The 25795-nt window shown below is 43.5% G+C and overlaps 1 protein-coding gene across 14 annotated transcripts in view; it reads right to left on the bottom strand.

Moving 5' to 3' along the window:
• LOC147013976 (uncharacterized) overlaps positions 1–25795 on the bottom strand; it is a 57128-nt gene that overhangs the window by 30235 nt on the left and 1098 nt on the right. For 5 of the 14 annotated variants that reach the window (XR_015050590.1, XM_085851460.1, XM_085851461.1 and 2 more), the window contains exons 2-13: positions 25060–25422; positions 23509–24335; positions 22833–23358; positions 22072–22334; positions 17840–17991; positions 17670–17746; positions 17332–17513; positions 12779–12866; positions 11668–11746; positions 11438–11544; positions 11028–11154; positions 10773–10934 (exon numbers count right to left, since the gene is read on the bottom strand). Coding sequence is in view for 9 of the 14 variants with exons in the window: in XM_085851460.1 (XP_085707586.1) it covers positions 10773–10934; positions 11028–11154; positions 11438–11544; positions 11668–11746; positions 12779–12866; positions 17332–17513; positions 17670–17746; positions 17840–17991; positions 22072–22334; positions 22833–23358; positions 23509–24335; positions 25060–25166 (2697 nt within the window). In the remaining 5 variants the exon portion in view is untranslated. Of the gene's footprint in view, positions 1–6721; positions 6926–10772; positions 10935–11027; positions 11155–11437; positions 11545–11667; positions 11747–12778; positions 12867–17331; positions 17514–17669; positions 17747–17839; positions 17992–22071; positions 22335–22832; positions 23359–23508; positions 24336–25059; positions 25423–25795 lie in introns of all 14 variants that reach the window. The other 9 variants (XM_085851464.1, XM_085851465.1, XM_085851462.1 and 6 more) reach the window with 4 other exon arrangements.

Below are 25795 nucleotides of genomic sequence, written 5' to 3'. Positions count from 1 at the left end.
GCTCACGGACTATGCAGGTAACAAATCCCATCCGAGTCTCTCTCAGCAACCGCTCGTTGGACACAAAATCCGACCAGCGATAGCCAAGGATTCTCCAAAGAGACCTGGTACCAAAGGTATTAAGTCTCCGTCTCAGATCCTTGGTCAAAGTCCAAGTCTCGCACCCATAGAGCAAGACTGGAAGTACCAAGGACCTGAAGACTCGGACTTTCGTCCTCCCGCACAGGTACCGGCAGCGCCACACCCCATGATCCAGTGAATCCATGACTCCCCAGGCCCGACCCAGACGTCTATTGACCTCCGGCTCACAACCTGCGGAGACATGAATATCACTGCCAAGGTAAGTGAATCTATCCACGACCTCAACATCCTCACCACAAACAGACACAGACAGGACAGCAGCATCCAAGATGTCACCGAAAGCCTGGATCTTTGTTTTGACCCAAGAAATCCGTAATCCCAACGGCTCCGACTCCTCATTCAGCACCTCGAGGGCCCCCAAGAGGATGTCTAAAGTCTCCGCAAAGATGACTGCATCATCTGCAAAATCAAGGTCCGAGATCTTGACATTGCCAAACGATGCACCGCAACTTGATCTCTCCGACATCCTCCCAAAAATCCAGTCCATACAAGTGCTGAAAAGTGTGGGGGCAAGTACACATCCCTGACGAACTCCAGTAACAACTGGAAATAAGTCAGAGGCGGTACCACCACACTTCACAGCACTCTCAGTACCAGAGTAGAGTTCAGACATCAGATCGATCAGTTTCGGTGGCACCCCACGAAGACCAAGAATCCTCCAGAGGACATCCCGATTCACTGAATCGAACGCTTTACAGAGATCAACATAGGCTGCAAGCAGCCCCTGCCGAAACTCTCGTCTGCGTTCAGTGAGGACACGAAGAGCAAGGATACGGTCAATCGTTGACCTCTTTGGTGTAAAGCCTGACTGCTCTGGACGCTGGTGCTCAAGCAGATGGTGGCGAACCCTATCAAGAATTATCCGAGCAAAGACCTTGCCCGGCACTGAGAGCAGCGTCACCCCTCGGTAGTTGTTGCAGTCTTGGCGATCACCCTTCCCTTTCCAGAGAGGGACAACAAGGCCCCTCTTCCAGTCAGTTGGGATGATGCCTGTGTTCCAGGCAGAGCACAAAACTGCATGCAACGACGCGAGTGCAGCATTTCCACCAGCCTTGAGAAGTTCAGCATGGATGCCACAGATCCCTGGAGCTTTGCCCCGTTTCAACTGGTTCACCGCAGCCCGTGTTTCCACAAGCGATGGTGGACCACAGTTGATTCGAGGGTCAGCAACAGGGATTGTAACACCCTTGACGTCCAACTCGACAGCTGGGGGATCAGCCTGGTACAACCGCTCAAAGTAACCGGCCCAGCGAGCCTTCACTTCAGACTCCTCTGTCAAGAGCCTACCACTCTCTGCTCGAACTGCAGTGCTCCGAGGGATGGGCTTGGATGAACGTAATGCGCGAATTCCCCTGTAAGCGGGACGAGAATCACCTGTCCACAGGTGATGCTCTACCCCTCACAGATTCCTCGCACATAGGCCTCCTTGTCCACCCTCAGTGCACGTACAGTTTTACGCCTCAGCTCCCTGAACAGCTCAGCTCTGCCATTCAGCCTGGCCCTGCGACTCTGGTCAATGGTATCCAGTGTCCCTTGAGAGACAAAATTCTTCTTTGCCCTGTGGTGAACTCCAAGGCATCCACCGGCAACATCAAGGACGGTGGTCTTGAAGGTGCTCCACAACTCTTCAGGACCCCGCAAAGCACCCAGACCCCCCAAGTGTCCACTCAGCCTGTTCGCAAACTCCTCAGCTACTCTCTCATCCCTGAGCTTGGCAACATCCAGCCTAGGCTGGGATGGTACCATTCTCCAGGATTTAAGGTGCAGCTTTAGAGTTGCTACAACAAGCCTGTGGTCAGTATTGAGGAACTGAGCACTCCGGTAGACCCTGCAGTTCTGGATCATCCTCCAACGACCGTCAATGAGGACATGGTCAATCTCCTTTGCCACACCGCCAGCGTTGGAATACCAAGTCCAGCGATGAGCTTGCGGGCGCTGAAACCATGAACCAGCCACCCTAAGTCCATGACTTCTTGCAAAGTCAAGGAACTTAGTGCTATTCTGGTTCATAGTTCCTGACCCATGGGGACCAACACACACCTCATAACCATCCCTATCAGTTCCAGTCGATGCATTGAAATCCCCCAAGACTAGAAGTGTATCTCGTCTGGGGCACTGATCAACCACAGACTCGAGTGTGGCGTAGAATGCATCCTTCACGGTAAGATCACTCGCCTCAGTCGGAGCATAAATAGAGACCAGGGAAATGACACCTAAGGAGTGACGAATCCTTAATCTCATAATACGCTCGTTGACCGGTGTTACCTCAATTATCATTGGGGTCAGCTTATTGGACACAGCTACAGCAACTCCTTGGGTATGGTAACCATCAGAGCGACCAGACCAATAGTAGGTGTAACCACCCACCATTATCTCGCCGCAATCCGGTCTCCGAACCTCAGAGAGAGCTGCAATCCCGATGTCCAAACGCTTGAGCTCAGATGATAACAGAGACAGGTGATCATCCTCTCTTAGGGATAGGACATTCCAGGCACCCACCCGAAGGGACCGCCTCAGGTTAACCCAAGGAGACCGCCGTCTGGTGGACGACACCTCAGCACCACTCCGACACACTCTCCCGCAATCTGACCCAGGGATGTTACCCCGTGGTTTCCCTCCTATCAAAGATTGGGGGTCCCGAAGGCTTTGCCCTAATCCCATCATCCGGTGAGCTGCCCTGCGAAGGGAAGCTGCACAGGAGGTACTCCCACGGAGTGGGTTTTCAGATTTTTTTGCGTTTTTGCGTTTTGCGGAATGAAGCGTTTTACGGTGGCTGGAGTGCAAATCCTGCCACCAACCTCCAAATAAGAAGTAACCCAACTGCAGGAGGACGTCCGCAGACACAGTTGGGCACTAGATATGGATGGCCGTTGGCTCACAAGGAGCTCCTCCGCCCTTTGACAGGTTTTGTTTTTAATCCTGCTGGGTGTCCATATCCAAACACCCTCCTCACCAGAAAACCTGGTGGGGGAGACGGTTTAGTCGCCGACAACCCGACCATGGAACAGGTTAGTACAGGTTTACATGGTACCTGTAGCAGGTCACAGATCGAACCTGACCTGACAAAAACTTGGTGGCAACTAAGGAGTGGCTCCGTAAGAAGCATCTCAAGGTCCTGGAGTGGCCTAGCTAGTTTCCAGACCTGAACCCAATAGAAAATCTTTGGAGGGGGCTGAAATTCTGTGTTGCCCAGCGACAGCCCCGAAACCTGAAGGATCTGGAGAAGATCTGGATGGAGGAGTGGGCCAAAATCCCTGCTGCAGTCTGTGCAAACCTGGTTAAGAACTACAGGAAACGTCTGATCTCTGTAATTGCAAACAAAGGTTTCTGTACCAAATATTAAGTTCTGTTTTACTGATGTATCAAATACTTATTTCATGCAATAAAATGCAAATTAATTATTTAAAAATCATACAATGTGATTTTCACGATTTTTGTTTTAGATTCTGTCTTTCACAGCTGAAGTGTACCTATGATAAAAATTACAGACCTCTACGTGCTTTGTAAGTGGGAAAACCTGCAAAATCGGCAGTGTATCAAATACTTGTTCTTGTGTGTGTGTGTGTGTGTGTGTGTGTGTGTGTGTGTGTGTGTGTGTGTGTGTATATATATATATATATATATATATATATATATATATATATTTTCTGCTCTGTCTTAAGTCCCTGAACAAATTATCATCAAAACAACGAGCAGCCAAATTGCAAATTCTTCGACATCATGAGCCACAATGGAACATTGTCAGTATTGTTTACACCTTGAATCTTGCCACTGATATGATGAGTTCACGGTTTTCTTCTGTTATTTTGGCCTCCTTTACTGCTGTATTTACCACACCAGCCAGTTGCCCGTGCACACGTGCGATTCGAAATGGGGTAGGGATGGATGCAGCAAAAAATGCAAATGGCATCTTCTGTCAGAGCCAGCAAGCTGGGAGGAACAATTCCCATTTATTGCCACATCTGATGCAATTTAAATGTTGTAATAGCAGCGAGGTGCTCCATTTGAAACTGTTTGCTCAATATATGTAGCTTTTTGATGCCTAGGGTCCATAATAAAAAATATATTGGTGTCAAAGCCAGTGACCAATTGCAAATTCATAGTAGGATTTACTATTGTATGATTGAAAGGTTTATATTCCTCTGTCTATACACCTCCATGATTTTCCTCATAATTTTCCAGGTTGATCACAGTCCAGGAAGCCATGCAATTGTACTCATGCCTTTCAGCACCTTTTGCTGTTTAAGTGCAAGTCTGTCATAGTAGCTTTGCCTGAAAGGGAGAGTATGTGCAAATCTGCACACAAATCTACTTCAATATGGATCATTTACTCTGAGCTGGAACATAGTCTATCCACCCGGTGAGGGCCTGCATTGTTAGATGCCCAGTCCTGTTAGTAATTTCACCCTTTTATGAGCATTTGATTGACAAACAAACAAACAACCAACCATCTATCTATCTATCTATTACTAAAACTCTCCTCTTATATTTATGTATGTACGTTTGTTCCCGAAATGCAGCCAAAACGATACACGATAGCGCAAAACTTTCAGTCCAACCTTACTCACCATTCTGCTGTAGTGTGCAGTATCAAGTTTCGTTCAAATCGGGCAACGAAAAAATTATTTAAAAAAATCAATTCCAGATTCATTCAAGTACTCTTCGGGAGTATTTGATCAATGCAAACAACCTCAGTGGTATAGTTCGCTGGAGCTATCTTTTTTTTTTTTCTTGAAATGATTTATTTTTAAAATCTCAAAGATTCAGTATAAACAAAGAACGATTTATTTTTAAGCATAAAATAAACATCCATTTTTATCTAATACTTCCATATTCATTAATAAATAAAATTGTGTTGAGAAGATTACACACAATAATTTCTTCCACTTTCTTTTCTCGTTTTTTATTTTTTTCACATTGACGCGCAATATCAAGTTTCGTTCAAATCTGGCAACGAAAAATTTTTTTTAAAAATCAATTCCATTTTCAGTGAAGTACTCTTCGGGATTATTTGATCAATGCAAACAACCTCAGCAGTATATTTCGCTGGAGCTATCTTTTTTTTTGGAAATGATTTTTTAATCAACCACTGTCACAATGGGAACTCAATGGGTTCATGGGTCGTCAAGTAAAAAATAAAAATGAAGCGATCTTGCATTAAAAAACTAGAGTAATTCGACTGCGCGCAGTCGACGGGTATGCCTCCACTCTCCCGCACAAACACTTGAGTATTGACATATTTTACCCTTGAGCTTTATCATATCTGACCCAAAATCTAATCAGTTAATTGCCCTGTCTAACTTTACCTTTGTACCAAGTTTGATGAAATTCTGTCCAATATTTGAGTTAGGGTGTAAACAGTAAAATTTCAGAGTTTGACCTTGACCTTAATCACATCTGGCCCAAAATCTAATCACTTAATTGCCCTGTCTTACTTTAGCTTTTTCCAAGTTTGATGAAATTCTACAATTTGCTTCTTGAGTTATCGTATAAACCAAAATCCGGACGGACAACCTGAAAACATAATGCCTCCGGCACCCTTGGTGCGAAGGCATAAAAATTTGTAATAAAAGTTTACTTTCAGCATAATCACAATAACAAAAGGTTTAGTTCAGTCCTTTTATGCAAAAACATGTCTTTCTCCAATAACATCCATAACCTCTAAGTACTGCAAGTGTTGATAAAATTTTCAGGAGGTGATGGAACTTTTAGCTACTTCTTTAAAATGACTCTCGCTAACTGCTGGAACCCGATAAACAAAAAGCTCAAACTTACTAACAACCTTTCCAGATCTCAGAACCACATGAACCAACCTTGACAAGAATCCAAACAACATATGCATCTCTAAAAAAATAAAAATTAAACAAATGACAAAATAATGACAATGGAATATTGTTGTTAAAGTGAAGGCATCAGGTTCAAGAGCAGCATTCTTTGAGGACAACTTTGCAATAGCAAAAGTTACAAAAAAAAAAAAAATACTAAAGCATAAAAGCAACAAATCTGTACAATTATGTCCTGCTCGATGGATCTTTTTGAAACATGAGATCGAGCTTGGACTACACCATTTTGCTCTTCCAAACCAAAGGCCCATTGAGACATGGTGTTCTGAGCAGATCAATCAAATGGTCTCGCAAGAAACAAGTTAACTCATCGAATAAACAAAATTTGTACTTTCAAAGTCCTGGTTCATGTGTTAAAATTCCTGTCCTGGCTCCCATCTCTGGTACAGACTCTGCCAAATGCAAACGGATTTGGCAGATACAGGGTATTAACAATGACATTGAGGACAATACCAATTTCCATGTCTTCTCATAAAACAGATCACAAATATGGAGTGTACGATTTCATCTTATTCGACACATTTTCACAAAATTGTTTTGGGTTAAAAAAAAAAAAATTGTTAACCCACCGATCTGATGTAGCTAGACAATCTGGAGTAGTGTCCCCATGGCCCATATGCCGACAAAAATCACAAAAAAACAACAAACAAATAAATATTGCCTTCCATTACAATAAAAAAAAAATAAACAGGCAAACTGAAGCACTCAACCGCCGGGATTCTGCAAAATATACTTACGGGAAAGACCGTGGCAGGAAATAGAGACAGAGCTAGCAAGAGCAATTTCAAAGGCTTTTTCGGCTCAAAGGCCTGACTGTACAACACATCCTTTTTGGCATAATATATTAGGGTTGAGGCCAGTGCTTAAGGCCTGTTTCAAGGTTGCTATAACACAACACTTGCTGTGGAGATGGGTGGCTGGTAGGAAGGGGTTGGGGGGAACTGCAAGAACAGACATTGGAGCAATTAGGGTAAGAAATATAAACCAAAATAAAAATAAGTAAACGGGGAGGGGGGAAAAAAGCATTAAAGTCGAACGAACACTCGAGTGTCACGTCTATCAGATTCGCCGAACAAAAGGTGAAGGTGGAGCTCCCTCGAGCATAAACAATCACGAATGCAATGGTCACTCAAAGTTATCAATATTCTTTGTACCAGGCAGCAATGTCAAACCAAGACAAAAAAAATTCCCCTTTCTTGCAAGGAACGACAAATGTATCTGGCGCCTAAATTAAATCAGGACGCTTAAAACCAACGTGAAGGGTACAAGACATTCACTGCTCAAAACAATGAATGGATAATCAAAACTCCCAAGTGAAGAGGTTGTAGCTTGTCTAGCCTCAGTGGTATACTGTCATCCTAGTGGTTCGGAGGCAGGGAAATGGATCAATGCATGTGCTGTTCCTCGGATAGACGTTTAACTGGGCGTCCCTTCTGTCAGCATTAGTTGGTGGATATTAAAGATCGCATGGTGTCCTTTGTGAAGAGTTGGTGAGCTATCGCCGGCACCCTGAACAAATTACAAAACCGACAGAAAGCACTGGGTCAGTGGCACTGCCGTGCCCCCAGCAAATTATGCTGCATGCAGCCTTGTGCGACATACAAAAGAAGAGGTTGTAGCTGCAAGACACTGCCATTCATTGGGGAAGGGGGAGTTGTGGGGGAGGCACCCATTATCGCTCATTTTTATGGATAAGAAGCGACTTGCAGTTTTGGTCCATCATCGGGTTGTTATTCATAACCACAGGTAAAGTAGCCAGGGGGCTGAGGTCAGGGTGAATCTCCCGTCAATAACCCCACCACACAAATGCAGTAAGATAAGACATGCTTGAGGATTGAAGAAAGTGAGAACAAATCGAAAGGCAAACGGTCTAGTTTTTTTTTTTTTTTACAAGTCAATCACAGATGGATTTTGGCTTCCACAGCCAGAATGGTTGGAGGGTGATTGCTCTTGTCGGGATCGTTTGTTATTATTCTGCCATACTTTGCGACCGGTTTTTCTCAGAAAGTGATAATCCCAATAAGAATATCTAAGATCTTTTTCAGAACCGCCAAACACATCAATCAGAAACTTCAGATACATAATTGATGGACCATGGCGATTTAAATTTGCGAAGAAGCATTTCAAAAATAAAACATTATTTTTTTTTGTTTGTTTTATTAATGGCCAGCCCAAGCTAATCAAAATTAACTTTTTTTTTTCCAACACCAGGAAGTAAATGGTGTATATAGGTTATGACTGATTTGAATGCATGACCATATTCCTTTGCAACCAAGATGGTATCTTTGCAACTGAGACAGTGATTCCTATTTTGAGGAGAAAGAAAAGCAGCTTTTGAGTTTTTTTTCCTCTTTCAAAAGTTAAATTTGAAGATGTTCAGTGGTTTCTTTTTTCAACTATATGTTAGTGTTGATTAGAAGTGTTGATAGTTGCTCGTAACACCAATTTTTATTGACGTCACATAAACCCACTAATGGACTTCAAAAATAAAAAAATAAAAAGTATGGTAATTTAGGTGTTCGACCGTAGTCAAAAGAAGGCACGTCATGCAAGCAATCAGAAAGTGCTTCACCTGCAAAAGGACAATAAAAGTGTAAGCGGTGATATAATTGTAGTAAAATGGGTAGAGCTCTCTCTTGAAAATTTTTTTTTTTTAACAATGACAAGTGTATAGAAATTATATCTCGGCTTGGAGAGCCAACCAAATGAAAAGGCTGAATGAGCAGCATTTATGAAACAGTGGGATGACCAAATCTGGAAGTTATAGTTCCCTGGCAAGGAGCTTAAATGCAGGAGGAGGCACTTAGGTTCTTCCAGCCTGTGCAATGGTTGCCAACACATGGTCCTTTGTCCATGCTCTGTCCTCTTTAAATGCTGAGGGTCAAACAAGGAAGTAGCACGTACCATTTTAAGTCTTTGGTATGACTCGGGCGACATCAGGCTCGAACAGCCAACCTCTCAGACTCAAAGCGGATGCTCTAACCATTATTCCACAGTCATTTGAAATGGCTTGGTCGACTTGGCCTCTTCCTTACAAAGGATTTTTGGCAGGTACACATCCATTCAGACCACTTTGCCCAAGTGTGCATCGAACTGCTCTCGAAGACATGTTAGCGCCCATACTTTTAAAATAAGTCATTCACAACATCTCCATTGGTTTGTCATCTATCACATCGAGAACGTGAAGGAATCAATCCAGGGATGTATTTGTAGCTCACTGGGTGTCAGTTATGACATGTCTAAACAGGGTGGATGCTGGGCAGACACCCCCTTTTTGGCTAAGACCATTGCAGTAACGGCTGGTGTAGCATATGGGTTCATGGTTCCATAGAAGTTCAGGGGTAGCTATTTCGATAGACACTACACAAAACACACACATAGTCTTGCTTAGTATGATGGATTTGTTTGGCGGGGAGGGTGGGGTGGGAAGGGCAGCAATGGGACTTCTGAATGGGGTCGAGTGATGTTAAATGCATCACTACGTCACACATTTTGTTATGGATTTAAGTAATCTTTGAACGTGCAAGTTGACCTGTGCCTTGGTGGTATTACACTGCCATTTTGACACTTATTAAAAAAGGAAACTTGTTACGCGTTACCTTGTTAAACATACGTTCCAGACCCGCAAAGATCTGCAAATGCAGCAATTACATTAAAGTTCTTTATGAAATTTGAGAGGGTTGCAGAAGAGTGTGAAACTGCCAGGGAAGCATGGTTGGCGTTATCATATGACATCAGCCAAAACGCTCTCAGTTCCATAAACATATCTGGATATCGAAATGCTTGACCCTCTAATTTTCAACGAAAGAATGTGCATCATCCATTGCATTGAAATGCCAAAATAAAACTTTATTTTTTTTAATTTCCACAACAAAATGGACCCCTGTGGTATGTTTAAAAATTTGTAATTTTTTTTGAAATAGAAACAACAAAAAAACAAATGCACAACACATCCCATTTTGTTTGGTATGCAGGTGAATAGTGAGAGGAGGGAGTGGGAGAGGGAATGCAATGTATCCCAATTATACCAATTTGAGGACAGCGTGTTTGGGACAATGCAATATTCTTCTTAATAGCGCGTTTTAGCATCCCAGAACACAAATAAGGATCAGATTCCAGGTCTTGAGTTTCTGGGATCGATGACTGACCACAGTGCAAAAAGTGTTAATTCAAGCATGGAACGAGGACGTGACTCGTGTTTTCTTGGCTTCACTTGACCTTATTAATGAGTCAAACCTGTTGCAATTTCATTGCATTCAAGAACCAAAACTTTAAAACGATCGCATATATTTCACGCAATGTCTTCAACAATTAACTTAACAGTGTTGTTTTCCTTCATGAAAATGCGAGAGGAATGGCGTCAATGACAGGCGCCAGTTTCAGTTTCAAAACAAGGCTGGCTTCCCTGTCCGTGGCGTCTCGTAGTAAAAGGACCGCATGTTCACATGACCAAACTGCACTTTTTTGATCACGACCATATCTGTGTTACAGGCCACAATAACTCTCCAAAACAACCCGTCCAATTTTGCATCAATCGAATGGGATGTTATAATTTATCGGTCACTTGTGAATTTATCAGTAAAGTCCACCCCTGGCTTTACAAGCCTGGAGAAAATACAAGCTAAAAAAAAAAAAAAAAAGGATAAATAAACTTTTCCCCTCAGTTGTTTTGAGCAGTGTATGGAACTACCAAAAAAAAAACAGAAAAAGTTTCATATGGTGAGAAATGAAACATTTAAAGCAAAAATAAACATTTCTCTAGAATAATGGCTTTGGCGGTGGGCGTACCAGGAAATACTTCTTATTGCGAGGAGTGTACTCAGGGTCCCAGGTTTCATCCTTACGCCGTGTGGCCTGGGGGCTTACTTGCTGCCTCTCCACCCTACCCTCGGATCCCCAGCCCTCTCGGTTCAAACCCTGGTACCGAGTGCCAATGCCCTGTTGCTGTGCCTGGGGTGAAAAGATGCAGAGTGTGAGGCCCTAGGGGGACTTTACCAAGAGGAACAAATGAGATTTTGGGCAAGACAATGGAGGATAACTTACAACCAGCATGCGGTTCTTGGTCCAGCTTCGGTTCACTTTAGTCCCTACGTTTCGGCTTCTATCGGAATTCCCGTAATCATCCGAATTGGGGCTTGATGCTTCGCGGGACCACCTCGAGGAAAGGAGGCTGGTGTGAGAGCACAGGGAAATGGTTTTTACAGAGTTTAAGCACAATGGTAGATCAAAAAAAATAAAATCAGATCGTTCTTTAAAATTACCAAAACAGGATAACGAAATTATTTTTCATTGAAAGTAGAGAAACTGAAAAACAATGCAAGCCTCTGGTTCCTCATAAGGAAACGTAACACAAAACAAACAGCAAACAGGCATTCAGTGTCAAAACTCAATCATGTGACAAGGAAACAGTGGCTAGGCAAGAGGCGACGTGTCACAGACATTTGACATCCTACCTTCCCTCTGGGTAGTCGCCTTTGCCTCCCCCTTCAATTCCAGTCCCTCTCCGTCTCTCCCTTCCAATGTCCGAACTCACAAAATGCTCGTCATCCTTCAATCCCACCTAAAGAAAAATGACATTGACCACAACTTACACATGACAAAATATCGCAATCATTGTTATCATGGCAAATGAGGCAAAATACGCCACATGTGACGTGCAGACATTTAACCAACACAGACTGACCTTTGCCCCATCAGTGAACCGCTCTGCACAGTCTGCCCTTCCTTTTTGCTTCAAAAACTCTGGGTTTACATCGATGCGCCTGTGTTTGAAAACACAAAGCACCGTTACCGAGGAAACAAGAAAGCTTGTTCACGCGTCGCATATCAAAACAGAAACGCACCCACCAGCAGGACAAGAAACCTCCATGAGAAAGCAAAGTAACATGTCTCAATACAGAGCATTGCTTTCAAGTTCAAATCCCAGAGCTTCAAGACATGGGCACATGTGAGAACAGATTTTTCCTCATCTTTTTGCCCCTTTCCTCCATCCAGCCAGCAACATTTCCAGCGTCGGCTTATTTCAAATTCCCTCGTTCCCGATCCTTCGCTCTCCATTGCTCCAAAGACCGGTAGAAAATGAAAATAAAAAAAGGCTCCACCATTCGTTTCCAATCCAAGAAATGCTTCGCTTTCCTCGTTTTATTCTCTTTAGCCGTTTCATTGCCCGGGTTCATTTAATCCGCCATTCGTTGTCGTTTTGTGCTTCAGTTTCAAGCAAAGCATTTCCATCCCCCCTTCCCTTGCACTCCCTCTCTCTTTGTTCCCCTCATTTCCTGATGCCTCTTCCATGAATATTTGAGAGAGAGAGAGAGAGACAGGGGAGTGACCTAGAAGCCAAGTTAGGCATGGGGAGGTGGGGTGGTAGGTAAGTAAACATGGATACAAAGGCATTTGACCCGCCCTTGTATATTTTAGCTGCTCCAGAACAACCCAACATGTAACGATGCTCAAAGTCAAAGCAACACCCAACAACATGCAGTATGATTACTTGCTGTACAATGTAAAAATTACAATCATGCATGCATGCATTCCCCTTCTTCCAAATTGTAAAAGCGAGAGCAAAGTACAGTCTGACAACTAATGGAAAGTCACCATGAACAATGAAATATAACATCATCATATACAATTACACTACTTTGTGTTTTTAACCGCATAGCAACAAGTGGCTTTGTTCAAACAGCTGTCTGGAAATCACACTATCATTCTCAAATTGTCAGAATCTCGAAGCACATTCAAGCTGCCTCTATCCCTATCACTGAAGACAATCCATCTTCACCAACCCCTCAGCGTACCTGTGGATCTCGGGACTCCGTTGGGCTTTCTTTGGAAGATTTCCAAATCTTTCATTGAGTGTTAGAGGTGAAGGTGGGAAACGATGCTCTGGTGGCAAAAGGAAGTTTATAACAACAATGTAGCATTTAAAGAAAATATACGTCGTTATTTTTCAGCCACAAACTATTTTACAAAATATAATTCTGATTTATAAAGACATAAGTTCATAGCTTCACTTGGATTTTCAGCCAGCATTTAAAAGTACATACCAAAAAGGTATTTCAAAAGAAATAACAGCCATGACAAATATTTATAAATATCGAAACATGTGGAGTGTGACGAGCACTCCCCCGATCTCCATTGGATATAGTCCAACACCAAAGCGTCACATCCAACCCAGAGGCCTTCACCCGACGACTGTCAAACAGGCAAAGATTAAATGGTCAACATCAGTTAAACATCAAACGGAGCCACCTATCCGGATTTCAGACGAATTTGCCCTCATCAGGACAGTCTTCCAATAAAGACCACATTTGTCGTTTATACATCAGACGCACCTCCTGACTGTTATGGTGAGCATCGCTGCGGATTGTGTCTCACATGGTAAAAAACGCATAATCTGCAAACAACCACCGTCCATCTGCGAGCCAGACGATTGTTCCCGCTAATTTAAACCATTCAACCAGAAGGCACGTGATGTGATCGGCGGGTAAATCAAAACATGTTGAGTGGGACGAGCTCATCACATCAATCGGGGGATCGCTCATCAGACTCCACGCTTCGATTATCAAAGTTTGGTGAGCAGTGCAGGATGCCAAACTGTGTCGAAAGCTCACGATGTCTAGGGATATGGCTTTGATCTCATGTCTGACATCGAGGACCTCCATCCATTGTTGGGAAAGCAAAAGCTACATATCCAGGGTGGAGTGACCTGGTCTGAATCCAAATTGATGATCAGAAATCAAGCCATTGGAGAAGAGTAAGGATATAATGTCTGAAGCGATGACAGATTCCATAACCTTGCTGATGATTGGGAGAAGGCTGATTGGTGTGTAGTTGCAGGGATCTGTTTTTGCATCTTTTTTATGCAGAGCGGTAATATTTGCTGATTTCCAAGCAGATGGCAAATAACCTTGAGCAAATGAGAGGGTGAATATAACAGAGAGAGAGAGGGTGAGCAAGAGCAGAGGAGCATGTTTTAGGACACGTAGGCTGATGCCGTATGGACTGGTTGCAAAATCTGAGTTGAGGTTTCACAGCAAGCTCTCCACCTAGTCAGGAAAAAAGGACACAGAGTCCAGGAACAGCTGGGTGCGACTGGGTAAGGTGGGTACAGAAAGCGATGGGTTTGGGACACAAAATTTAGAAGCAAACACCGAGTTTAGACATTCAGCCTTTTTACATGTAGGGTCAACTGTGCAGCCATTTGAGGAAAGGGAAGGGATGGAGGGGGAACATACAACAGAAACAGATTTAACCAGACACCACCAGGATTTCGAGTGGGGTTTGAGAGTTCAGACATAACATTGGAAAGATGTTCTTTCCTGGCTCCCCTGAGGGTAGAGACACACACATGCTCCGAGCTTTGTGGAGGGAACTGAGATTACCCTCAGTTACATTTGCCTTCCATAAGGCAAAGGCAAGTTGTTTCAGGACGACTGCTTCACCACAAGCTTCAGTGTACCATGGGTGGGAGGAAGGGTAGGACAACTGAAGACGAGATGGCCTGACTCCACCAATAACTGTAAACAGGAAAAGTATACGTCCACCATTCTAGTGCTACGGTAAACTGAATTGTCCTGGAGGTAATGCATGTTGATTCTTCAGAATTTATATTAAAAATATTTTATAATAAAAGTCTTTAATAAAAAAACAACAACTTTTCCAAACCATCATTTTATGGCACAGACCAACCAAATAGCTATAAACCAGTGAGATAAATGGAACATTTCTGTACGTAATTTTGGTTTTAGCCCGAGTCTTCAAGGCTGAATACTGTGAAAATACAGGATCACCCGTCATTTTGACGGGCTTTTCCGCTAGTTAATAATTACGAGTAGAACATGGGGTTCAAATCTCAGTGCAGCTACAAACTGTCACCCTCGTGATGTTTTAAAGGCAGGGTGATACATTGGTGTGTGCGGCATCCCTCGGAGGTACGTTAATCTGGAGAACGCGTGTGCCAGAACTGGTCGCTGGTGGATGTTAAAGATCCCATGGTGTCTTTCACAAAGAGCAAGTGAGTTATCACCAGCACCCTGAACAAATTACAAATTTCTGCCTAAACTATGGGTACCAAGCGTTCTGGTCTTCGCAGGTATTCCTTGATACCAGGTTAAATTACTTGCCATCTTAAGAGTGCGGTTGCTGTGCAGCCTGCATTCCTATTGTTCAAACAAATTTACACATTATTCACATCATGTGCGAACAGCCGGCCATGGTCCATTAGGAGACGTCTCGAGTCGACAAACAACTGTCTTAAAACAGGGCAATCCATTATTATTATGAATGTAAAATAACCCCAGTATTATTCATTTTTAAACTGTAGACCCAAAGATACCAACCAAATAAATGTTCCAGGATGTGAAGTGCGATTAAAAAGTACTCAAACTGTTCTAAGGGAATAGAATAAACAGAACGCTGATTGAGGTATGCCAACTGCCGTGGTAAGCAAGGAGAAGCTGACATTTCGGGTGTTAACCATTCATCGGAGCGTTTCCTCTTTTGCTTTAAAGTCCAAAACGTCAGATTCTACTTACGGTACTTCCCAGGCAGTTCGCAAACTTCTATCAACATTCTATTGATTATATCCATCGTTCTATCTGTTCACCCATGCAGACTGACAATCGCCTTCGCAAAGACAAGTTTTCCCATTATGGTTTAATTAAAAGATATTTTATCAATCCATGAAATAATCACAATATTCAAAACAGGCAGATGCAACATCACTCAATGCTTATTGCAGAATAATATATTTTGAAGTTGTTTTTCTTTTTTTGAAGTCCAAAAGAAAACTCAAATTGCTTGTTCACAAAGGTCATGACAAAAATAATGACCACACGACGAATGTGGTCATCATTGGTTCGATATTTATCGGTATACCATCGGGAAAATAAACCCGAAATCCGGATCTGTTTGATGTCCAACTGATGTTGACCATGTAATCTTCGTCTGTTTGACAGAGTCGCCAGGGTGACGCCTCCGAGTTGGAGGTGACACTTTGGTGTAGGACTATATGGAGAACGGGGGAGTGCTCATCACACTCCACAGGTTTTGATATATATATAGTTGTATTTTCTGTCTATCAATAGAATCAGCCCCACTGATGGTAATGCCATCATATTGCATACCAATGGCATCCTCTTGGTAAATGGAGACACACAAAAACATTTTTCAAACCTCCAGGGTAGGGGGTTCAGGTGAGGGGAAGATCCCAATTCTCGATATAAATCTGTATCGTATAGTGCCACCCAGTGGTAAGCAGTATTACAAATCATATCTACAATCGCCAAGCTCACAATTGACATAGATAACTTAGACAACGATAATAGAAAGAAAGAAAAAGTGGAAAAATATAGATGAGAAAGAATATTATATCGAATTGAAAAAAAAGGAAAAAGAAGAAGATTATATAAAGAAAATAAGAGCAGACACCCTCCCAATGGAGAAGCAAAGTTAATTTGGGAAATTGAAGAGTAGTTTGCACCATGTGATGACATCGCGCGTCCGACTGTGGGTCGGCGAGGGCCAGGAGCCGTCAAGGAAAAAGCATTTAGCTCCACAAGGATCGATCCCTTCCATCCATCCAGTGGGACCACACTCTGAACAGAGCATTGATGCTGCTTAAGCAGTCTCCTTGGCGACTGGGCACAATTGTGAACAGGTCACCACTCCGACACAGTATACCAGCAATCTGGCACTCATTTTGCCAACCTCGGAAGGATGACAGGCAGAGTCAACCCCATCTGATATTAATTCAACAGCTGAGTGGGATTTGAACTCAGAATCCTCAGATCCCAAGCCCACCACCCTAACCATTAAGCCAAGACCAGGCATATCAACCCCCTCGATGCATTGGAACATTCATGTAGATTGTCTACTAAATTAAGTGATTAATCAAATGAAATTATACATAGTACCTGGCTCTCTTTTTCTAAACTCTAAATTCCTTCCGTACAAGGTGTGGTATAAACCTCTGCTCGTATATAACAGTGACACGTGCCTGTGAAGGCACGTGTCAGACTCTCAGCGGACAAGATGTCAATCAATTTTTTCAAGCAAAGGTTGATAAAATACCATGATCATCTTGGTTGATACGAGTATGCTCATCACCATTGGAAACGAGGTGCAGCTAATGTTGCGAACATTAACCCTTTTATTTCTCCGACGAAGGTCGAACACTCAATATTGGCCGCAACTCATTTCCCACGGCGGTAAATATACCATTATCAACTTTTAGTTGAAAATATAGTTTGTGTGTCTGATAGTGCACCGTGAAAGTTAAGATTCAACAATCCCGATCAAATGTCTGTGGAATTGGTCAAGCAACGATGAGGGAGGGACAAGCACCTACCCCGTACATAATGTACAAGGGAAACGATGTGAGAGACAAAATTTTGGGTTGGACTTTGTGGACGGGCAGCGGGAGCCTTAGGAATGTGATCAAAGATTGACTTGAATGAGTGCTCAGACTGGCGTGAGGTCGACACCAAATCATGGGAGAGTTGCCGTGCCTCAAACGTAACCGTGGATGATCTGAAAGACAAGAACAGACCGATAACAAAAGGGCCATTTTTGTCCACCGAGAGGTCATAAATCATCCACCATCAAATGCAAGGGATTTGAACAAGTCAAAAAAATTAAGAATAGAGTGGCAAAGCACCAAACATTCTCATGGGGTGCCTATAATACCGAGCAAACAGGCAAGAGCTGTCCATGCGTATGTCCTGTACTCCTTTTGAGTCCCGAGGGACACTTGAAATCGACATCTGTGGATGGAGAGGACAGATGAATGAAAAATCCTTTGGAACTGCAAGACTACTGCTACGTCAAAAAAAAAAATTAATTAAACCGTACTGGACCTGCAATGGAGGGGTCAAAGTGTCAGAGTGGCGATGCTTCCTGGCGACAACTGGCGGTGGCGAGGGGGAACTGCTCGACTTGTCGCGAATGCGACCACACCCCTCACCCCCTCTTTCCATGTCACCCCCCTCATTGACCAATATCTTGCCCTCTGTGGAAAGACACTCATCAAGGTAAACCGTGAGAATATGAGAACAGTATTTAATTTCACATCCTGAATAAACCGACACAATCTATATCATAAGAGCTGTTTGTCTGTCTGTATCGCCATTTTTCTCAGAGATGACTGAATGGATCTTCGTCAAATTTTCAGAGGTTTGTCAGTGGGTGCCGGCGAGTGTTTTAGGCAAAAATAAGAAAAGGTTAGTTTTTTTCTGATTTTTCATTTATTTATTAACGCTGCATAGTGCTGAAGCCTTTTTGATTAACGGCAGTTATATTCAAGTACACATATGTATAAATAAATACAAAACAATTCCCAGACATTTAAATACAAATAAACCTCTTCCAGAATCAAAGTTAGTGGTACATCATCATCTTCTTCCTGAACTGCACCACATTTATAGATCGAGGGCAAACTTAACCCAGAAACATCAATGGCACATTCACGAGCATCCATTCGATGAACATAATCTAATTCCACTTCTAAAGTAACACTTTTACAATGCCTCTTAGCCAATAATCTACAGAGTGTTTACAAAGTCCCGTTACCCCCTCCGCAGAACCTGACAAATTAATATAATGAACACACAAAACTTTTGTCATAAAAACCAAAATGAACATATACTCGGGTAGATGATGATTTGGGGGGGGGGGGGGTGAGGGAGGTAATGGGACTTTGTGACCACCCTGAAGGATACAGTACATTTCTCCATGTACGAAGTTGATTTTGCTCCCTTGGTTTCAGTTCTCATGGCCATGGACACATGACAGTTGCAATTCCACGGGGTTTCCGCAAATCTCACAGGATTAAGAGTTGAACAGGTGACCATGAGGGGCCATTTTTAAAACTCTCAAAAGCGCCTAAGCCTTTGTAGCTACGTGAAAGGTGATACTAAATGATCCCTGACCCCATTCCTTAGTGGGTGTGGGGAAGTGTTTTTGGCCCCCAAAAGATAAACCGGGCAATGCCGGGTACCCTTGCTAATTTACAACAAACCAATTTATATTGGGGCCGTTTAGGGCAGAGGTGAGCGAGCTCAGCTAAAAGAGATTATTTGCACAACTTAGGACCAATAGGATCCAGGGAACACAAGTGTGCACAAAATGTCCGACTTTCTCAACCCTTTGGAAAGATAAGGATGACCAGATTTGTACCGAGACTGTGTGTAGGACTTTTAGGTTATGTCATTACAGCATTATAAAATATATGAAGGATTACAATTGAACAGTAGTTTATATTTGATAACAACACAGTATTATTATCGTTATAACATGAATCCTCCACAAGCTTAGCACGGATGTACTATAGTCCGATACACCCACCGTGTCTCGTTTTTTTTTCAATTTGGGGCCCCATTCCGATTTTAAGGGATCCAAAGTGATGCATTAAAAAAAAAATATCCAAAGCATCACACATTTAGACATTCCCTTTGTGTTTGAGTCGATAGAGATTAAATTTGACACGAAGGTGTTTTAATCAGCCCAGTAGGGATGTGGAGAAGCGTTTCAGATTGGTGTTGTTTTCAGGATTTTAAAAAACTGGGTCAATGGTCACAAATTTTGTTTGTCTGGCTTGTCATGCCTCTGTATTTCAACCCATCCAGAAACAGAACGGCAAACGTATGATTTACCATGGCCCCTCCAGAATGAAATAGATGGAAATTAGATTCCACATGGAGTCAAAGGTCAAAATCCAACCAGAACATCAGGTTTCTGGCCTACCAAGTATATATTTTTGAATCAATCCAGACAAGACCTGGCACAACCAATACCTTGCCACAGCTGAGACAGACTAATGCAGGTAGACATTGTTCTGAGGTCTTGTTTTCTTATTTCGGAAAAAGGTTATATGTTCACATAACGGTGACGATGCACCTTAGGGTGATGGAGAAGACGTTTTTTGAAAACTCGGTCACACTGGCCTATTTTATGGCCTGATCTGACCTTTGTCTATTTTGCTAAATGGGAAACCTGTTGTGTGGTTACCCGTCTTGTGTGACCACCTTTCATGCATGGCCACAATATTCTGCATTCAGGTTTGGATGGAGCAATATTGTGCGATGTTCAATAACCTTGATTATGTGGCCATCTGTTTCATGTGACCATTCAGTAATACCGTTTACCTTGACCAGCATTTTGTAATACTGTAAAATACTTATTTTCATGCATTTTTCTTTAATTCTGATGTCACGAGTCTTCAGTTCCGATTTTAAAAAAAAATCTGCCTTGACATTGATTGGGAAGAGAATGGCTACATAATTTAAGGCTGCTAAAACTCAGATTGTGCACCCCGCTTATTTTTATTTATTTCGTTGGGGGAGACATTTATTTTGTTCGGGGAGACATCTGCATTCACTCGTGAATATCTGAGATTTTTATGTTCTTTACCAGCAAATGGGAAAAAAATGTCAGATAGATTCCCATAATACCCACCGTTGCTATATAATCAAAATAAAGACCAATTACTGCACTGTAGTCCCAAGAAGGAAGGCACACACACACACACACACACACACACACACACACACACACACACACACACACACACACACACACACACACACACACACACACACACACACACACACACACACACACACACACACACACACACACACACGGTAAGTACTTACAAAAGCTATTTGATGTAAAATTATATCCATAAATTAGAAGCAATTGACTGATTTCCCAACTGCCTGGATCATCAGCTCGGCACCGTTTTTCATCGAGGTTTCGATCCTTTAAGCCCACAACCTCTCCAAACGGCAATCCTGAAAATAAAGCCGTGCCAGCAGGAATCAAGGAAAGTTAATGTTGATGAAGCCATATACATATTATGTATGAGGGTGGATAGAGGTTATGTTTACACCCCTGTTTGTCTGTGAGCAGGATATCTCAAAATGTTGTGGATGGATTTGGACAAAACTTCACAAGGAATTACAGGGAAATTATGTGGAGGTGGAGGCCATTTAGCCCATCATGCATGCACCACATCAATTTGTCAACACCAGATCAAAATAAGAAAATGAAAAATGTTTTTGTTTTAAAAAATTAATTGTTTAACTGCACACAATATTCTAGATGTGGCCCTCACTAAATTCCTGTACAATGTTAAATCCTGAAAGTCCCTGTAATGTCCGTCTTATTTAGCCTGTGTACCCCGCCCCATCCCACTCCCTTCCACAGATCTCCTCATGTCTCTGTTCTCCACTGTTTTTTCCTTCCCTCTCCCACCCCTCTTATCTCCTGATCCCCTTGTTGTACATTCTGTGTGTTAGCTCTCATACGAACCTTGATATTGTGTACAAAAAAAATAAATAAAGCCACCTCATGATTTATAAATGATCCCCCTCCTTATACAACCGAAAACACTATTTGATTTACCTATAGCTGCCTGGCACTGTGCTGCCTGTTTACCTCCCGTATCTATTACCACCACCAGATCCTTCTCCTGTGTGACACGCTGCAAAATTACCCCTTGCATCCTGTAATCTCTATTTTCATTGTTCTTCCCCATCCCCAACACCTTACACTTGCTCAGGTTAGATTACATCTGCCAACTGCTCGGAACTTGCTGGACAGGTTGGGAGTGTGACAAGGACAAATAGATTAGATTTTGGTGAAGATCTGAATACTATAATTTTTTTAATGATTCTTCACCGAGAGATTGGGCCAAAAATGGGATATAGCACTACATTTTAAAAAGTTGCGGACGATTATGACAACACTTAGTGGATGAGTTGGGTAGGTGATAGGAATAAGTTGATCAGATTTTGGTTCAGGTCCGGATGCAGATCCAGCCTATCAGTAGAATACTAAACGTGAACTGTTCAGCCTGGCGGAGATATGCACTCTACTGAATGCAGTTCCAAGTTCCACTTTACACATGAATTACCTCTCACAGGTGCGAGTTTGATAAAAAATCACCATTTTGAGAGAGTAAGTGAAGTTTTTGCTTTGAAGACCAAGACCCTTCTATCCAGAGAATGACGAAGCATTAGACAACTGTACATTAAAAAAAAAAATTCAAAGCTTGAAGATAAAACTCATGCAGTCCTCTTTAACCTACCACGCTTCCGATTTATTTTCTCTGCAGCTGGCTCGTTTTCACGTCGAACTTTGGCTATCTCCTCGCCAAAGCCCCCAGAGTCAATATCATCAGAGTGTATGCGCTGAAATGAGTACAGCTTCCCCTCACGACGTGATGCCAAGACCCTGGGGGGCCCTGGCTGATCACCCCCTCGGTCCCTGTCACCTCCTTCGCAATCATCGTACGAATTGCCATGACGGCGACGGCGTAGGATCCTCCCAGATGGAGGTGGCTCGGCGTAGCTGCAAAATACACAAAGTGAGAGGTACAAAGACAAAGTGCAGATCTGAGATGAAAAAAATAAAAATAAAAATAAAAAGCTCAAATTATCACAAATAACTCTTTTGTTTTCTTCCTCTTTTTTTAAAAATCAAGCAGGATGCCTGGATTGTTTACCAAGAGCTCTGAAACTACACCTTTCAGCAGTTTGAATATAGCTGTTACATGAGCTTTGCTCTTGGTTGAAGAAACAGCTACACTTGTCAGTTAAATAAATGACTGTGACATAGAAAGCCTAATTATAGCCGTAGCTGACAGTAGCATCCATCCTATCTGCTAGCACTGGCAATGGCTATGAAGTTAGCAAATGGATGGGACACGGACACGCGCACGCACGCACGCACGCACGCACACACACAAAAAAAGTCCCTTGATTTCGACTTGCTCGATTTCTGGCTACGTGTTTTCCCTCCCTCTTCCCCCAACCCCACTTTCCTCCTCTTCCTCTACCCTCCCCTTACCGTTCTCCCTTTTCCATTGGAACTTGAGCTGTGCTGTTGCTCTCCTCTCTGTCCCTCTCAGGATCCCCCTTTGGAGGCACACCAATGGTGGGAGTGCCGTGCTGTGTTGTGGAAGATGATGCAGTGATATCCGAGGAAATTGGCACAAACGAAGATGTGGAAGACACAACAGTGGGCTTTGACACTTGCTTGGGGATGGTCTCCAATGCAGACGATGGTTGCAATGCCGTTCTCTTCAAAGTGATCTTTTGTGGCAGGATGGGCCGACTAGATTGACCCAAATGTTGGTTAAGATTCTTCTTGCTCGTCTGAGCAGACAACGCCAAAGGACGGCGAATGGTAGGGACCAACGACGAAGTCACTGCCGTGGTAGATTGAGTTGCTGGATGAGACTCGGTCCCAAGAGGGGGTGGTGTTGGGGTCTTTCTTTGAGGGCTGGCATCGTAGGCCGTCAGACTCTTCCAACCTGCTTTGGTTGACTGCAAGGATGGTGAAGGACGCTTGTATGCTGGAAACAATGTGTTGCCTATCAGGGGAAGGTGATCACAACATGTACAGGCAAGCAAAAGATAAAGCACAGCATATTGTATGACAAATTAAAACATAGGCAATCTAAAACAAGTCAAATGCAATTACTCAACAAACCCATCTGATCAACTTCCTTCATTAAACTCACCTGTGTCAGGTGTCCCCTCCTCTTTCGTTGCCTTTTCATCATCACCATCCTTGTTTGGAGAAGTAGTAGCATTTGTGGGTGAAATCGCATCAGCTGAGGTTCCAGTAACTGCAGTGCGTGGAGAGGGTGATGCTCGGATGCGAGAATTTGAACCAGTCGACACTGGAGCACCTGCTGGCGATGGGGTCTTGCCTCCACGAGGAGTATTTGACCGTCGGCTGTGGTGGTGTGATGCACCAGAAGGCTGTGCACCAGACTGGGCAGCCTGTCGTGGTGAGCGAGAGGTTCGGCTGGACGTGGACGTTGTGCTACGCGAGCGAGATCGTGTGTAAGAACGACGACGAGGAGAGCGAGGAGAGTAAGAGCGGTGCCGTGGGGAGTGGGAATGTGAGCGGGTGTAGCGGGGTGATCTAGGACGATATCCATCATTGTAACTTCCACCACCACCACGAGGGTGATGGTGCGGATGATTATGAGGATAGTATCCTCCACTGTTGCCATGGTGATGAAAATAGCCCCTACCAGGGCCATCAGAGGGTTGTGGAGGCCCGTACCCACGACTACCACGATTCCGAAAGTAACCCCGCGAACCAGGACGAAAGTAACGAAAGTTTCCTCGAGGGCGACCGCGATAATAAGGCCTTCGCATTCCACGATTGAGGTAACCACCAGAACCTCCATCCGCATTGCCTCGGCCTCCATGGTAATGGTGGTAATAGTATCCTCCAGATCCTCCTCCACCGCCACCCCCTCCACCACCGCCATAGCGATCATGAGATGGAGATCGAGAGCGTGAGTGGGAGTACGAGCGTGATCGTGAATGCGAGCTGGGAAGAAGCAAACAAATAAGGATGGCATTGTGAGAACAAAGGGAAGGAAAGCAAAAACAGCAAAAACATTTTTCTGAGTCCCACTCCCCTTATTTGTCCAAGTCTCCCTCCATGTTGTCCTTCAGTGTCCCCCCCCCCTCGCTCTACTGTTCCTTCTAGCTCTTCCATGAGCCTTGACTCTGCATACAAAAGAAAATTCTCAAGGAGTTAAACAAAGAACATTTGTGTTGTATTTTCTGGGGCCAGTGCAGCTACTCTATCATGATGACTTCCTCATCTGTGGACCATGCATTCAGTTCCACAAGAATACAAGATCTCGTAAGATTTGAGAGTTATGTAGGCAAACGTTATTTGGAGAAACAAGAGTCAAAGCTAGCGAATGTATTTTGGCCAACGAAAATCAGGATTTCCCAGTTGAACGTCCATCCGCCGGACGGCGCACTTTGTGACGCAAGGTGTTACCTGCGAAGCTCCAATCTGAGTCTACTTGTCGGGTCAAGAATAAAACCCAGACTCGAGAGCTCAGTCAAGTGTGCTACCAATACGACATCTTGTTGGACGATGGAACAGAAAAGAAGGGAAAGGGGAAGTAGCAATGAGGATCATAAAGGAAGGTGGCGGGGAGAGTCAGTGAAGGCAGGGGATAAGCATAGAAAGAAGGGGGTGGTGGTGGAACGATTACAGGGAAGGGGAAGAAAAGCTAAATTGAAATACAACTCACCTGTAGCGGCGTTTCTTTGAATAAGACCACTGGCCAGAGCTCGAAGATGACCGGGATTGGGAGCGGGATGGGGACCGTGAGGCCGATTTGGTGTGGGATCCAGGCATTTTAGGTACCAATATGGGCACACACAAAAAAAAAAAAACAAGGACACACACACACGAACTGACGACAAACTAAAAAGAAAGAATACTTCGTCAAGAGACGGAAAACTTGTTTAACAAGCGACCACAAGAATGTGAAAAATGTAACTATACAACAAAATGAACAACGTCGTTCTGAAGAGAGAACAGCTCGATGACGAGGGAAACGAAAGCGGTCGTGGAAGAGCACCTGCTCTCGAATATGTCCTGTGCTGAGAACCTGAGACAGAGAAAAGGGTGGAGGGTGGGGTGGAGCAGAAATAAGCAAACATTGAAAGGGTTAACTTACACGTCCATTTACCATAAACAAACAGAAATATCATCCTCAGATATTATACAAGGGATAAGATGATGTTGGGTATAGAAACGTGGTCAGCGAACCAGATCGAGCGTGCAAAGGAGGAAGGAGAGATGCATTTACACATCAACGGGTGATTAGCGAGTGGGAATCCCCAACAAGCCATCTCGAGAGAACGATCTCCATATGTCACTTTCAGTGACACGTGTGTACGGTTCGTGTAAGGTTCGTGTAAGGACGAGCTCGGCTTCCAAGTTCTGCACATGAAGGAGAATCCGACCACTGGAGATGCTGC

This window comes from Eptatretus burgeri, chromosome 13 (genome assembly GCF_056783735.1).
Source record: "Eptatretus burgeri isolate ZD-2024b chromosome 13, Ebu_testis_v1, whole genome shotgun sequence".
NCBI lineage: Eukaryota > Metazoa > Chordata > Myxini > Myxiniformes > Myxinidae > Eptatretus > Eptatretus burgeri.
This window is presented reverse-complemented; position numbering and strand designations above follow the sequence as displayed.